Genomic DNA, 16,698 nt, shown 5'->3' with positions numbered 1-16,698 from the left:
TCTCTACTAAAAATACAAAAATTAGCTGGGCATGGTGGCACATGCCTGTAATCCCAGCTACTCAGGAGGCTGAGGCAGGAGAATTGCCTGAACCCAGGAGGCGGAGGTTGCAATGAGCCGAGATTGCGCCACTGCACTCCAGCCTGGGTATCAAGAGCGAAACTCCGTCTCAAAAAAAAAAAACCCTTAAGATCAGCTACTGGTTACATCTACAAACTGTAAAGTGCTGTTGTTACCAGCCACTTTACAGAACAGTCCAGAGTGGTCAAATATTGACCAATAAAGTCTCCTTTTTCTTTTTCTTCTGAATTATTACTACTCGATGAGTCACGTGACAGCCTGCAGGGGCCAGGGGGCAGCTTAGTGGGCAGACTTGGTGACCAGGAAAAGAGACTGGGCCTGTAGCACCGGGAGGGCCTGGTGGGCATGGAGCGTGGCGGGGAAGGATGGGGGAGAGGCCAGCAGAGCTGTGGGCATGGACCCAAGGGGGAGGGGCCGGGACAGGAGGGGAGGCTGGCTGCCCATCTGCCCAGAGGAGGAGGCTGCAGCCTTAGTGGACAGGAAGGCAGCGGAATGGAGAGCCAGATGGGCCCGGGTTTCTGGCTTGGTGGTGAGGGAGAGGGGCTGGGCTTGCTCCGAATGGGTGGCAGCAGGGGCGGCTGGTGAGGCCAAAGCTGCGGAGGGGGTGGCCGGAGAGTCCAGCATGCTGCCGTGGGAGGAGGCAGGGCTGTCACAGGGCTTCTCGGGGGCAGGTACTGAACACATGGCTTCTTGCTTTTGGAGGCCAGAGCACCCTCTGCCTCCTGGACTTGCTGCTGTGACTGTGTCTGGGACAGCTGCTTTTCTCTCTTCCTCTTCTTTTTCTTACCGTAGTTGTCCCGGGCTGACCAGGTCGGGAAGAGCTGCGAGTGAAGCTGCCGCTCTTTCCGAGCCAGCTCGTAGTACCTGGCCTGTTCTTCTCGAGACAGGTTGTGCCACTTTCTTCCCAGGATCTGGTTAATGGCTGCACTTTCCTTCAGGGTGCACTCAGCTACGACCTTGGCCCTCATCTCCTTCATATACAACATGAAGGCATTCAGAGGCTTCTTCATGTGGGCTTCTTTTCCTCCTCCTTTTTCACGGTGACTGGTGATTTTGCGCTCACCGCAGGGCTCAGGCTGGGGGGTGCCGGTTCCTGCTTGACGATGGGGGAGACGATGGCGGGGTGGGGATCCCTGAGGTGGGCAGGCCAGGGTGGGCAGGAGCCACCATGTGAGGTGAGAACCGACTGGAGACCAGGCTGGACATCGATGCATTCATGGCGAGGGCGGGGTAAGGATGCCAGAAGCCACCAGGAGGAAGAGAGTACATGGGCTGGCCTTGCTGTGGGACGAGCCAGCCGAGCGGGTGGGGGATTTGTCCGACAGCTCCAAGAGACAGCGGGTAATATGGTGACAGCTCGGATGGGTGAGGAGGCCGGGGGATTCCTGTCTTTGGATCGATCTCCGGGGAGAGGTGAGTGGGCGGGGAGCCGGGGGAGAAGTGGCCATTGCTGTAGGTGATGAGGGGAGTCAGCGGATGCATGTGATGTGGGTGCTGAACGACAGGAACTTTATTACACAAGTGTGCTGGAGATGGTGACCTCGTGTCCTTGACTGTGGCACTGGAGGGGACATTGAGGAGGGGCCATTTCAGCTGCAGGTAAGTGCGCGCTCCTCCGGGAGACAGGGGTCTCCCGTACCGTTGGAGAGGTACGGGCTACTCAGGTCCGGGATCATCAGGAAGGGGTACCCAGGGTAGGGGGGTCCTTTAAAGAATGCGCCGTCCTGGGGCCTTCTCACTTCGGCGAAATAGTCCCGCGGCTTCTGGAAAGTGTTCCGGGCGGGCTGCGGGCGCCTCTCCGCCTCCGAGTCCGAGCTGCTGCTCTGGTTCTCCGACTCGTTGACCAGGGACGACTTGACCTCGTCTAGGTCCCGCTGCGCCGAGGCGCTGTCGCTGCTCGGCTCCTGCTCCTCGCCCCCCTCGTCCTGGAAGGGGATCAACTCGTCGTTCGCCCCGAGGTCGTCCCCTCCGCCGGCCGCCCCAGCGCTGGAGCCGCCGCACCCCCCCGCCGCCGCCGAGCTGGGGCATGGTGGGGACGCGGGCCGGGGCCGCCGATCTCGGAGCCCCTAGCCGCCCGCGCCCTGCCCGGCCCGGCCCGATGCCCCTCCCGCCCGCTCGCCGGCCCGCTGCGCTAGCCCCCGCAACAAAGTTTCTAGATATCTTTTATCTGACCATCCATATCAAATGTTCTCATTCAAACATTACCCAGCATCATTGTTTATCATCAGAAACTCTGGTTATGTCTAGTGGCACTTTGAGTTCTTTATACCATGGTATTGCAGCCAATATCAAGAGAAGATTTTATGGGAAATTGGGATAGTCTCTATTTCCACAACCAAGTAAATGAAAAATAGGTTACCTACCTTGAGCATTTTTAAAAGGTTAGTAATTCTTAGCAAACTTTTTTTCAGGGACTTTCTGGTAATATGATTATTACTTGACCTTTCTTGAAAGTTAGTACCCAAATGTTTTATTTTAAATAGATTCACATTAACCAGCATGAATTTTTAGATACTTTAGCGTTAGCATAAATAAAATATGTCATTGGAATCTTGATAGGGATTACACTGAATCACTTTTGGCAGTATGAACATTTTAACAACCTTAATTCTTCCAATCCATGCACATGGGATATCATTCTATTTATTTGTGCCTTCTTCAAATTCTTACACCAATGTTTTATTGTCCTCCAAGTACAGAACTTTCATCTCCTTGGTTAAATTTATTCCTAAGTATTTTTATAATGTAGTAAATGAGATTGTTTTCTTGGTTCCTTTGTTGGATAATTCATTGTTAATGTATAGAGATTTTACTAATTTCTCTAGCATTTATCCGTTTCTTCTAGGTTATTCTGCAGCTTTACTGAATTCATTTATTAGTTCTAATAGCTTTTATAAAGTGGTTGGAGTTTTCTACGTACAAGATTATGTCATCTGCAAGGAAAGACAATTTAACTTCTTCCTTTTCAATTTGGATGCCTTTCATTTTGTTATCTTGCATAAGAGCTTAGGTTAGTACTTCCAGAACTGTACTGAATACAAGTGGTGAGAGTGGACATCCTTTTCTTGTTTCTGATCTTAGAAGCTTTCAACTTTTCACCGTTGTGTCCAATGTTAGCTGTGTGTTTGTTTTATATGGTCTTTATTGTATTGAGGTTCATTCCTTCTCTAATTTGTGAAAGTTTTTATCGTGAAAGAAAGTTGTAAAAAGAAGTTTTGTCAGATGCTTTTTCTGTATTTAAGAGGATCACGTATTTTTTTTTTTCTTTCATTCTCTTAATGTGGTGTATCACATTTATGGGTTTGTGTTTGTCAAATCATACTTAAATTCCTGGGATAAACCCTACTTGATCATGGTGAATGATCTTTTTAATGTTCTATTAAATTCAGTTTGCTAATAAAAAGATTTTTGCATCTGTGTTCATCAGGGATATTGGCTGATAATTTTTTTTTCTTGTAGAGCTCTTGTCTAGGTTTGGTATTGGAGTAATGCTGGCCTCATAAAATGAATTTGGAAGTCTTCCCTCCTATTCAACATTTTTGGAGGAGTTTGAGAAAGATCGATATTAGTTCTTTTATACATATTTGGTACAGTTTATTAGTAAAGCCATCTGTTCCTGGTTTTGTTTGTAGGAGGGTTTTGATTACTGATTTAATCTTCTTACTACTTATTGGTCTGTCCATATTTGTGTTTCTTCATGATTCAGTCTTGATAAACTGCGTGTTTCTAGACATTTATCCATTTCTTCTAGGTTATCCAATTTGTTGGCATATAATGTTCATAATAATGCCTTATGAGTCTTTGTATTTATGTGGTATCACTTGTAACATCTCCTCTTTCATTTCTGATTTTCTTTATTTGAATATTTTCTCTTTTTTGTTAGTCTAGCTAAATTTTTTTGTCATTTCATAAAACCAACTCATCTTTTTTTTAGTTTCTTGATCTTTTCTATTGTTTTTCTAGTCTCTGTTTCATTTGTTTTTGCCTCAATATATTTTAAATTTCCCTTTCAATTTTTTATTTGTCTGTTTCAGACTAATATATCTTCTGTGGCTGGAGAATGGAATGTTCTGCATATGTCTATTAGAGCCATTTTATCTAAAACATTGTTCAAATCCAATGTTCTTATTAATTTTCTGTCTAGGCAATCTCTCTATTGTTAAAAGTGTGGTATGAAGTCCCTTACAATTATTATATTATAACCCATTTATCCTTTCAGATCTATTAATATTTGCTTTATATTGAGGTACCTCAATGTTGGGTGCATATATATTTACAATTACTGTTTTTTCTCTATATGACTCCTTCATCATTATGTAATGACCTTCTTTTTCTTATTTTACAGTTTTCAACTTAAAGTTTATTTTATATAAGTGTAGCTACCCCGGCTTTTTGTTTTCCATCATGAAATATTCTTTCCATCCCTTTACTTTTAGTCTATGTGTGTCTTTAAAAGTGATATGAGTCTTTTGTAGGGAGCATATAGTTGGGTCTTTTTTTGGTACATTCAACCACTCTCTGTATTTTTACTTAGCAATTTAATTCATTTACATTCAAGACAGTTATTGATACGTAAGGACTTACTACTGCTATTTGGTTAGTTGGTTTTGGTTGTTTTGTAGATGCTTTGTTCTTTTTTTCATCTCTTGCTGTCTTTCTTTGTGATTAGATGATTTTTCTGTAGCAGTATGCTCCTATTTCTTTCTTTTTTATCTTTGTGTATCTACTGTAAGTTTTTGCTTTGTGGTTGTCATGAGGCTTACTAAAATATCTTACAGTTATAAGGGGCAATTTTAAGTTGATAACTTTGATCACATTTTAAAACCTCAATTTTTTTTTTGTTGTTGTTTTTTTTTTGAGATAGTCTCACTCTGTCACTTAGGCTGGAGTGCAGTGGTGTGATCTTGGCTCGCTACAACCTCAGCCTCCTGGGTTCAAGCAATTCTACTGCCTCAGTCTCCTGAGTAGCTGGGATTACAGGCACCCATCACCACACTCAGCTAATTTTTGTATTTTTAGTAGAGATGAGGTTTCACCTTGTTGGCCAGGCTGGTCTCGAACTCCTGACCTCAGGTGATCCACCCGCCTCAGCCTCCCAAAGTGCTGAGATTACAAGTGTGAGCCACCACACCCAGCCAAAGCTCAAAATTTTTAATCCTCCTCCCCACGTTTTATGTTTTACGTGCCCCAATTCACATCTTTTTGTATTATGTATCCCTTAATAAATTATTATAGTTGTCATTATTTGAATAGTTGTATCTTTTAACCTTCATGTCAAACGTGCAATATATACCACATCACAGTATTACAGTGTGGTCAATTTGACTGTGTTTTTACTTTTACCTGCAAGTTTTTCACTTTCATATTACTAATTAGTGTCCTTTAACTTTCAGCTCAAAGAACTTTATTTAACATTTCCTGTAAGGAACTAACTCAGCTTTTCTCTCCTTCATTTCTGAAGGAAAGCTTTACCAGATAAAGTATTCTTGGTTGAGTTTTTTTTTCCCTTTAACACTTAGCAAAGAACATCCCACTCCCTCCTGGTCTGGAAGGTTTCTATTGAGAAAATTGCTACTATTCTTATTGGGATTCCTTTATATGCAATATACTTCATTTTTCTTGCTGCTTTCAGAATCCTTTCTTTCCCTTTAATTTTTGACAGTTTGATTACCATATATCTTGCTATAATCTTGTTTGGGTGGAATCTGATTGGAGACTTTTGACCTTCCTGTACCTGGATATTTATATCTTTCCTCATATTTTGGGAAATTTCAGCCATTATTTCTTTAAATAAGCTTTCTATCCCTATTGATTTCTGTTTTTCTTTTTTTTTTTTTTTGAGACAGAGTCTCGCTCTGTTGCCAGGCACCAGGCTGGAGTGCAGTGGCACAATCTCGGCTCACTGCAACCTCCGCCTCCCGGGTTCAAGCAATTCTCCTGTCTCAGCCTCCCGAGTAGTTGGGACTACAGGTGCATGCCACCACACCCAGCTAATTTTTGTATTTTTAGTAGAGAAGGGGTTTCACCATGTTGGCCAGGATGGTCTCGATCTCTTGACCTGGTGATCCACCCACCTCAGCCTCCCAAAGTGCTGGGATTACAGGCTTGAGCCATCACGCCCAGCCTGATTTCTGTTTTTCTTCTCTACTTTTATAATTTGAATATTAGCTCCTTTGATGCTGTCCCATAAATCTTGTAGGCTTTCTTTATTTTTTTAACAATTTTTAATCTTTTTTCTCCTCTGACTGTATGTTTTCAAATAACCTACCTTTGCATTCAAAGATTCTTTCTTTAGCTTGATTAATTATGCTATTGGTGTTCTTGCTCTGTTGCATTTTTCATTTCATTCATTTCATTCTTCTGATTTAGAATTTGTTTTTCTATTATTATTTCAATATCTCTGTTAAATTTATCATTTGAGTAGTTCAATGTTTTTCTTATTTAATTGAATCATTTCTCTGTATTTTTTAAGTTACCTGAGCATCATTAAAACAAGTATTTTGAATTTTTTGTCAGGTTGTATGTAGATTTCCATTTCTTTGGGGTCAGCTAGTAGGACATTATTGTGTTCTTTTAGTGGTAATATTTCTCCTTAGCTTCTCATTTTTCTGATTGCCTGACATTTATGTCTGTAATCTTTTCCAAATCTTATAGGCTGGTTTCATTGAGGAAAGATCTTCCACTATGCAGATATAGGGGGTTCAATGGCACTGGCTGGGTGGGCACAGCAGTTCCAGCATTGATGATGGTGTAGCACTGTAGTCCATGCAGCTCTGTCACCTGAGTTTGGTGTTGACAAAGATTGCAGGGATCCAAAGCAACCAACACTGTGGATGTCTGCAGTGGCAGTGAGAGATAAAAGGGTCTCCAGTGGTAATGACTGTTAAGGTTTCCCAGTCTCTTTTTCTCCCACTGGAAAAGTTGGGGCTTAGGAGATCCTTTTGACATTGAATCTGGCTTGCATCCCTACTTGCAGTGGCAGTGGCACTTGTGTCTGATTAGTGGTATCTGTGGAGCAACCACAATGCCTAACCCTATAGCATGAACATATGTGAAGGAAATACAGCTCTGGGGTCTGAGGTGGTAATGATACCAGTGCCCAAGGCACAGGCACCACCACACGGCCAAATTGGTAATGGTATGTCATGTCAGATACTTGTAGAGCAGCCAGGGAACTGTGGATGAGAGCATGGACATGCACAGAGCTACAGTGCCTCTGGGGTCAGGGTGATCCTAGTTCTCTATGGCAGCTGAGCTGATGCTCTAAGCACAGGCACACATAGAGAGGCCTTGGCTCCAAGGACCAGGATCCAAGCTAGCTCACCATGGTGGTGGCTCTGGTATATGAGGCATGAGTCTATGCAGCCTTGCTTCAGAGACAGATCCAGAGCATGGGCTAGCTCAGAGCTGTTATATGAACTGTGGGCACATACAGAGGGACCTTGGCTCCAGGATCCGGGATACGAACCAGTGTCTGAGGCATAGTCAGGTACAGTACAGTCACAGAGCTGGGGTCTGAAGTGTGGGCACTTATGGAGCAACTGAGGCTCAGAGGTCAGGATCATACACAGGATTGGCTGAGATGGCAGCTCTGGTCCCAGAGTGGGATAACAGCAGCTGCTTTTTTAGGAACAGGTATGTGCAGCCCCATGTTCCTCTCTGGGGTTTCCTGGCAGAAATGTCAGTGTCCTCTGCAGAGCAGGTCACTGAGAACCATGGTGGTTCTCCCCATATGGCTGATACCAATAGATCCCATTTTTCTTCTTTGTTCCTAGCTATTTCCTGGTATTTCAGGTGTACCAGTCTCACCAGTGATCCTTTCTGTGTGAATATTCTCTCGTCACTCCACTGTGTTGCTGTAGATTATTAAATGAGCCCCTGAGTCCTCTCAGGGCCATTTTGATTTGTGGATACCTGTCTATATTTGTGTTTTGTGGGGAGGCGAGGGCTGAAAGGTGATGTCTCTTACTCTGCCATCTTGTTAAAAAGGGACTATTATTTTTCATTGTAAAACTTTCAGAACTATGGGATTTTTTAAGGTAAATGTACATATAAAATTAACCATTTAAAAGTGAACAATTCAGTGGCATGCAGTACATTCAAAATGTTATGCAAGGACCACCTCTAGCTAGTTCCAAAACATTTTTATAGTATCATCTCCAAAGAAAACCCCATACCCGTTAAGCTGTTGCTCCCCTTTCTCCCACCCCACACAATTTCTCTGAGGTATATACCCCAAAGACTTGAAAAAAAGTACTCAAACAAATACATGTACACACATGTTCATAACAGTACTATTCACCATAGCCAAAAGGCAGAAACACCTCAAATGTGTATCAGCAAATAAATAAATAAATAAATAAATTGTGTGATATCTTTAGTATACTAAATTATAGTAAACAAATTGTGTTAATCACAAACAATGCAATTATTTTTAAACTATGTACCTTTTTATGTATAGGTAAAAGTAAATGAAAACGTTGTTTATTTTTTCCATTTGTTTCAAAGTAGATTATCAAATATGATCCACTATCTCAGATTACTAATGCTTAAAAATTTTAAAGGCTAAAAAAAGCTATGATCACTCAGTTCATTGGTGTTGCTTTGTCAGTTCCTTGAGCAATGTGAATATTGCAAATATGAGAAAAACAAGCCTACACAAAGTTGTATGGAAATCCTTATATACACATAGGGTGAACAAAAATTTGGGTTCTGCTAGCTGAATGAGGTGTGTTTTTCTAATCCTTACATATGTCCCTCAAATTTTCCCATCATAGTCTTTTATTATCAATAATAATTGATAATTATTTTTGACTTATCTACTTTTGATCTTTGAGTCTGATGACCTTTGGATGGGGGTTTTGTGTCGGTTCTTTTAGTTGATGTCGATGTTATTGCTTTCTGTTTCTTAGTTTCTCTTCTAACAGTCAGACCCCTCTTTTGCAGGTCTGCTGCAGTTTGCTGGGCGTCCACTCCAGACCCTATTTTCCTGGGTATCACCAGTGGAGGCTGCAGAACAGCAAAGATTGCTACCTGTTCCTACCTCTGGAAGCTTCGTCATAGAGGTGAACTGGCCTGATGCCAGCTGGAGCTCTCAAGCCCTTTTGGAAGGTCTCTCCCAGTCAGGAGGCATGGAGATCAGGGACCCACTTAAGTAGGCAGTCTTCCCTTAGCAGAGCTCAAGCACTGTGCGGGGCGAATCCTCCTCCTTGTCGGGATCCTTTTGTTGTTCTCTTCCGAGCTAGTAGGCAGGAACGTTTAAGTGCGAAGGAGCCACCCCTTCCCCCAGGTGCTCTGTACCAGGGAGATGGGAGTTTCATCTATAAGGCCCTGACTGGGGCTGCTGCCTTTCTTTCAGCGATGCCCTGCCCAGTGAGGAGGACTGTAGAGAGGCAGTCTGGCCAGAGCAGCTTTGCCAAGCCAGTCATCTCAGGGTGACTTCAGACTGCTGTGCTGGCAGCGAGAATTGTAAGCCAATGGTTCTTAGCTTGCTGGGCTCCATGAGAGTGGGGCCCACTAAGCAAGATCACTTGGCTCCCTGGCTTCAGCCCCCTTTCCAGGGGAGCAAATGGTCCTGTCTTGCTGGGGTTTCAGGCACCAATGGGGGGAAAAAAACACAAAACTCCTGCAGCTAGCTTGGTGTCTGCCCAAATAGCTGCCTAGTTTTGTGCTTGAAACCCAGGGTTCTGGTGGTATAGGCACATGGGGGAATCTCCTGGTCTGTGGATTGCAAAAATCATGCAAAAAATATAGTATCTGGGCTGGATAGCACAGTCCTTCATGGCTTCCCTTGGCTGCAGGAGGGAGGCCCCTGGCTCCTTGCACTTCCTGAGTGAGGCAATGCCCCACCTGCTTCTGCTTGCCGTCTGTGGGCTGCATCCACTGCCTCACCAGTCCCAATGAGATGAACAGGGTACCTCAGAAACGCAGAAATCGCCCACCTTCTATGGTGATCTCACTGGGAACTGCAGACCAGAGCTATTCCTATTTGGCCATCTTGCCAGATCCCCTGAAATGCAACACTCTTTATACTTTTTTTTAATATTCACCATCATGGGTGCAAGTCTGTTTAATTAGATACCAGCTTTGTAAGAATGTCAATCAAGTCTTATATTTCTATTTTGCTAAATAACTAACGCTCTCTTAAACTCTCGATGCATGTCTAAGTGCTTTTTGTTTTTCGAATCTGTTGTAAAATATAGAAAATGTAAAAAATGATAAACTAAGATGAATAACACTATAAATAATACTCTTCATTTAATGTTGAAAATCTATGAGTAATCATACAGAGTCATTGGTAATCGTTTTCAAAACCTTGTTTATTGGAGAGTCTCTGAGACCTCTGAGGGTTTCAATATGTTATTTGGGAGTCAGAATTCTGTTAGAAGAGATTAAACTGTCTGTAACAATCTACGTGCCAAAGCCACAACAGCTCATTGAATCAATGAGCTTCTGATGAATGATAATGAGAATACTGGATGAAGAACCATCCTTTCTAAATCAAATATCAAACTCTACTCTCAGTGCAGTTTTCTAATAGCATGGAGCACAAGCACAAGACCTGCCTTCATTAGAAATGGAGGATTCATCCACCCAGTTTTATCTGAAACAATGGAAGGATAGCAATGCCTTATTACAATGCCACGTAACTTATTAGAGCTGACTCATGGAAGTTGTCCTTGCCCCAGGCCAATTAGGTAGGTCAGACACTCAGGATCTGAGAACAAAGTCAAGGACGGATAAAATCTCAGGCTGTTTTTTAGGTGGTAAAGTTGGAGTTTCTACCCTGGAAGCAATGGGTGGTCCTAATAGTACATTTTCTCTTAAGTGTTTGTAAGAAGAAAAGAGAAAAGCAGAAATAACCATTTGCATTAAAATCAAACTATTTTTGAAGTCCAAGTGGCTTCAGAGGAAAGAGTTGAGGTAAGATAATGGGGGTAGGTTTCTTAGAGGCCAGTGGTCACCTGAAAACAATGCTTTAGTCTGACAACCCTTCAGGGGCTGTGGGATCCACAGTCCTGCCTAACATTTTAGACCCACACACCTGAATTCAAAGTGTGATTTTAGCATTTATACCCCGAGTGTTGTACATACAAAAGGAAAATGTTTGATATGGCTATGAGTCGAAAACACAAGGAACACTTTTCTCCTCCCAGGGAGCTGTGTTTCTCTGCCAACTCAGCACTGAAACCCCATGGAGTCAGACCATGGGATCCTGTGTCTCAGAGGCTGGTGGGTCACACCTACCACAATACCCCCGTCAGCCAGTCTCGGGGCACCAGAACTCCCAGCTCATCCATTGCAGACTTCTGCTGGGGTAGAAGAAACAAGTCTATTTGCCTCCCAGTCCATAAACTTGTTCATCAGACTCCACTAAACCGCAATCTCCAAGAATAAGAACTTCAGAAGATAGAAGTTAATTACTGAAGAAAGGGAAAAGCTTCCTGAGGACTGCTTTGACCTCCTTGTTTCTCAAAGTATAGATGAGGGGGTTGAGGGTAGGACTCAGCACGGTGTACAGCAGGCCGGCCAACTTGCTCTTCCCGGCGCTGTAGCCGGAGACCGGGCTTATGTAGGCATAGAAGACAGCAGTGTAATACATGCACACCACGGTGAGGTGGGAAGAGCAGGTGGAGAAGGCTTTCTGCCTTCCCCCTACAGTCCGCACCTTGAGGATGCTGGAAATGATGAAGCCATAGGACGCGACGGTCATCAGGAAGTTCACTATGCCATAGAAGGCGTCCGCCAGGACAATCATGACACTGTTCACATAGGTGGAGCTGCAGGAGAGAAGCAGCAGTGGAGGGACCTCGCAGAAGAAATGGGTAATGACATTGGGGCCACAGAAATCCAAGCGTAGCATCAGCCCAGTGTGGATGGCCGTGTTGACAGCGCAGAGCAGCCACACGGCTGCAGCCAGCCCACTGCAGAATGCCTTGCTCATCATGCTGCTGTAATGCAGTGGGTGGCAGATGGCTGTGTACCGGTCATAGGCCATGACCGTGAGGAGCAGTAGCTCTGAGGATGCAGCCCACGTGAGGAAATAGAGCTGGGTCATGCAGCCCCTGTAAGAGATGGCGCCCTCCTCCAACACCAGACCCGCCAGTGCCTTGGGCATGATAGAAGAGGTGCAGATCATGTCCATAGTAGCCAAGTTGAACAGGAAAAAATACATAGGGGTGTGGAGCCCAGGGTTGGAGGTGATGGCCAAGATGATGAGAACATTACCTGTGAGGGCCCCAGAGTAGAGGAAGAAGAAACAGCTGAATAAGAGCACCCGGTATTCTGGATGCTCTGAAAAGCCCTGCAGGATGAACTCAGTTACCAGTGTCTGGTTACTCATGGTCCCTGGGCTGGGAGGGGTTTCTGCGACTATCAGGTGAATCTCCATCCACAGCTTCATGTGATTTCAGAGCTAGTGGGAGAAACAAAAGATGTCCTGAGAAAGGCTGTTCCTGTGTTTCTTCCATACCTCCCATCACGGCATGTATGATAGAAATTCATTAGGGCATATTGATTAAGATAAATGCCCCAATATTACAATAGAAAAAAGGCAGGAACACTCAGCTTATAAAATAAATACAATTGGCCAGTTAAACTCATGAGCATCATTCAGCCTCAAAGAAGTGCAAATTAAATCCATGATCCACTCTTAATCATCCATGATTTGGCAAAGATGGAAAAGCATGATATTGACTAGTATTAGAAGGGCTGCAAAGATGCAGGCCTTTAAAAACATGTATTCCATTTGAGTCAGAACTTTCTCTTCTAGAAATTTATCCTAAGAAAATAATAAAAAGCATCTTGAAGGTGTCAGAGCAGCACTATTTATAATATAATAGTGAAAGTTTAGAACAATTTATACTCTCAAATGTGAGTATATTATGGTATATTGATGTAACATAAATTTACTGTATGATTATCAAAATAATGCTTTGGAAGTGTTTTATTGATGCTTTTAAAAAGAGAATGACATTTTGGGAAGCTGAAGCAAGCAGATCACTTGAAGCCAGGAGTTCGAGATCAGCCTGTTCAAAATGGCGAAACCCTGTCTCAACTAAAAATACAAAAATTAACTTAACATGGTGGTGGTGGGTACCTGTAATCCCAACTACTTGGGAGGCTGAGGCTGGAGAATCGCTTGAACATGGGAGGTGAGGTTGCGGTGAGCTGAGACCACGATGCTGCATTCTGGCCTGGGTGACAGAGTGAGACTCTGCCTCAAAAAATTTTTTTTAATTAAAAAAAAGAGAATGAAAAGAGATTTAAAATAATGTGTACAATAGGATCTCATTTTTTTTTTTAAAAGCAGATTTGTTCCCTTTGAAATTGAGGATAGAAAAAATTTAAAATAAAAATAAATTTTAAAAGCATGTTTGTATATGCACCTGTAGGTAAAACAACAGGTGAGTGCTAGATCAGAGCTTGAACAGTGATTGTTTTCACTTCTTTGATTTTTGCTGGTTTGTATTTTCTACTTTTTCTATAGAATGACATCTCTAAAAGGCAGATGTATCACACATGATCCTTACAACAGTTCTTCCAGGACTCCCCATTGCCAAAAGAATAAATACTCCCAGTGACTTTTCCTGGATCCACCTCCTCTCCAGCCCTTCTTCCCACTCAACTAAGCCAGAACTCCAGCCGTGCCCTGCACTCCCAGACTGGCTGATGCACCAAGCCATTCCAGGCTTTCTTGGCTTTGTTCTTGCTACTCCATCAGCCAGGAATGCCCTTTTCCTCATGAACCAGGGCCATCATCAGCCCCCTCTTTCTGAGCATCCCTTTCCTGGGAAGAAAAGACCTTTCCTCTGTGTTCCCTCAAATACTGACTTCTAACCTAGAACCCAATACACGTCACTGGTTGATCAGGTTACTCGACTGTGTCCTATAAGGTTAACACAAATACCCATTTATCTCCGGACATCCCTTCTTGGCACCCAGCCCCCTGCCACTCAAATGTGTGTGTTTAAATAATGCTAATGAACAGGCTAGTATGAATAACAGCAGAATGACTTATATTCTTAAGATACTGCACATTCTGTACTGCTCAAGATAAAATCAGCATAGTGCGCATTTGGTTTTTCCTTTTCAACTCTTTATTCATTAAAAATTAAAGAAGATGCTCATTTTAAAAATGAACATTTGGAATATGTTTATTTTTTAAATGAAGATTTGGAAGATGTCCATTTTAAATATGTTCATTTTAATTCTGTTTTTGTCAAAATTCAAGATAAATATTTACCACTAAAATATTAAAAGGTTTACACAAAATGACCAAACATCACCTCCAGTTCAGGTCATATCACCTTTTAATAAGGTAAAGACTGTTTTTTGAATAGATGAGCATAAAATCCCTATGACTCGGAGCAATAAGACTGTATGAATGTGGGGTATGATCAGAATCAATGGAAATGATGGTGTTTCATCTATGTATCTTCCAGCAGCAAGGTGTCAAAATAGCTCAATAACTGAGTTGATGTAATAAATACAATATGCTTTAGCTGATTTCATTATTGTTTGGGACAAAAAGAGTGAGTTGTGAATCTGAAGAAATAACTGTAACATTATTTGCTCTTGTGATGGCCCAACGAGTGACTTCTTTTTGACTTCAGGGACAGAATTGGATCTCTTTCGTCAATGTCCCAGTGTGAAGTTTCTGCACTTCCCAATGATGTCCTCCTCCCTAGAATTCTAGCCACTGGATTTCTCCACCCATCACGAGATCATGGTGCACTCCACAGTGCACATTGCAAATACACCAGGCTCAGCACAACTGCAGCTGTACCTGGGAGATGGCAAACGCATCCATCACTGAACGCCTACCAAGCAGCAGTGTGCAGGGCCTGTCATGTATCCTTCCTGGAGCGAGAAAACCTATTACAAAGGAAACCTTAAAGCCAATCTCTTAACTCAGCTCCGCGGTGAGATTAGAAAAAAAGCAACGACCCTGCAACACAAACGGGTGTTTTGAACAGTTGCTGATCACAAGGAAATTTCAATAAACACATTCACATTCAGGGAACACATTAGCCTTCGGGTAATGACCCACTCACTGTGATTTCCAGGACAGGAAGATAGTCTTCTCAACCAACCATTCAATAGTGAGATCAAAGAATCAGGGCTCCATCCCTCTTTCCACAAGAATGACCAAAAGATCTCTTGAGAGCCTCAGCCAGTCATTTCTTCTGAAAATAACAAAGACTTTGCTCCCCTGAGATTCACAGGGCATTTGCTTCAATTCTCAGCAAGCATTACAAGATTATTACTAAGGGTGTGAGCGAAAATAACACAATTTCAGGTAACAATTGGCAAGTTTAAACACATACTGCATTCAGACAACACAAGGGCACCTCACCAGCAGGCCAGGAGGATATTTAATCAGTGGTTATTTTCCACATTTATCAAACCCTTTGGCACTCAAGCTTCTGAGGCGGTAAAAGGGCATCTTGGATGATATTTATCACTTTAAAGGAATAACAATAATTTCCCTAAAAATCTCTGAAATTAAAAAGGTAATTTCATTGAGTTTTCTCTAAAGACAAGAGTATATTTAACATAAAATACACTTTACTTGTAGTGAGATTATATCTTTGTTCCAATTTATGGTTCATAGTTTATAAACAGAAAATTTTAAAACAATTAATAATGGAGAACTTGACTAGTTTCATTATTTTTATCTCTAAAGGTGTTCAGTGATTTTCACGGATACCATATTAATCTAATGTCCTTTTATTATATATGAAGGTAGCCATTTATATATTGTGGACATGCTCCAAGAACAGAAAACTAAAAATCAGAACATGACAGAATCTAAGATGTTCAGGCTTAACATTTTTTGAAGATGACCTTGTCCAACCCATTGATTTGGAAAGCCGTAAATGGATTTAAGTAACTTACCCTGGTCACACAGCATATTAGTGACACAGCTAATATCTAGGCTCAAGGCTGTGGGACTACAGTCCAGAATTTGTTGCTGCGTAACTTGTTAGCTGCCTCCATAAATCCAGCCCCATCAAATGTCAAAGAAAAGCCATGAAAAAGAAAAATCAACCAAGAATTTATATGATCATATTTAAGGCTGGGTGTGGAATGCAAACCCTAAACTCTCAGTCAACTTTGGCATCCCATTTACCCTGTTGTTCTGTTACTGATCAAATGGTAATAACACACAGGGAGAATTATTCAAATGTTACTGACTCTGGGTCAACTCAACAAAAACCATTAGGTCTTTTATATAAGCAAATTAAGCAGAGAGAGTTATGAGTAGAATTTTTCTCATTTTTTAAATGTCACTCAATTACCATCCTCAGAAGACTCATAATTACCTTGGAAAAAAAAATGATTTCACCTTTATGGAGTGACCAGACTTTGTGTATGCCCGTCCTCTCTCTGCCAAGCACAACTGAGGGTGGAAACATGGCAACGGTGAGGCAGTGTGCAACCTGTGATAAGATCAGTCTAGAAGGGACAAGGTTTCCTTCCCGTATTTATGATGGCCTTGCCAAGAATTTGTGACTCATTTTTAGCAACGTTTGTCACTGCCCGTGGGACACACTAGGGAGAGCTGTTCACAGCAATTACTCTAAGTGGACCCTGAAGGAGCAATTAAATTAA

The 16,698-nt window shown here is 42.5% G+C and overlaps 1 protein-coding gene and 1 pseudogene across 2 annotated transcripts; both read right to left on the bottom strand.

The window, feature by feature from the left end:
* Positions 1 to 360: 360 nt before the first annotated feature.
* LOC135271946 (transcription factor 7-like 1) lies at positions 361 to 2,109 on the bottom strand (annotated as a pseudogene).
* Positions 2,110 to 11,253: 9,144 nt separating this feature from the next.
* On the bottom strand, positions 11,254 to 15,727 carry LOC135268069 (olfactory receptor 13A1). 2 transcript variants are annotated; one of them, XM_064370066.1, is made up of 3 exons: positions 15,138 to 15,727; positions 13,181 to 14,943; positions 11,254 to 12,496 (listed from the first exon to the last, which is right to left on the bottom strand). In XM_064370066.1, exon 3 carries the CDS (start codon positions 12,482 to 12,484, stop codon positions 11,498 to 11,500), a length of 987 nt encoding a protein of 328 aa, XP_064226136.1. In that variant the 5' UTR covers positions 12,485 to 12,496; positions 13,181 to 14,943; positions 15,138 to 15,727; the 3' UTR covers positions 11,254 to 11,497. The 2 variants fall into 2 exon arrangements, with proteins under 2 accessions (XP_064226136.1, XP_064226135.1); XM_064370065.1 differs by having other exon boundaries at positions 13,181 to 15,727.
* Between the last annotated feature and the right edge of the window lie 971 nt (positions 15,728 to 16,698).

The sequence above is a fragment of the Aotus nancymaae genome, unplaced genomic scaffold (assembly GCF_030222135.1).
Source record: "Aotus nancymaae isolate 86718 unplaced genomic scaffold, 86718_ANA_hifiasm-v0.15.2.pri h1tg000099l, whole genome shotgun sequence".
In the NCBI taxonomy this organism is placed as follows: domain Eukaryota; kingdom Metazoa; phylum Chordata; class Mammalia; order Primates; family Aotidae; genus Aotus; species Aotus nancymaae.
Note: the sequence above shows the minus strand (reverse complement) of the source record. Positions and strands in the feature narration are given on the sequence as shown.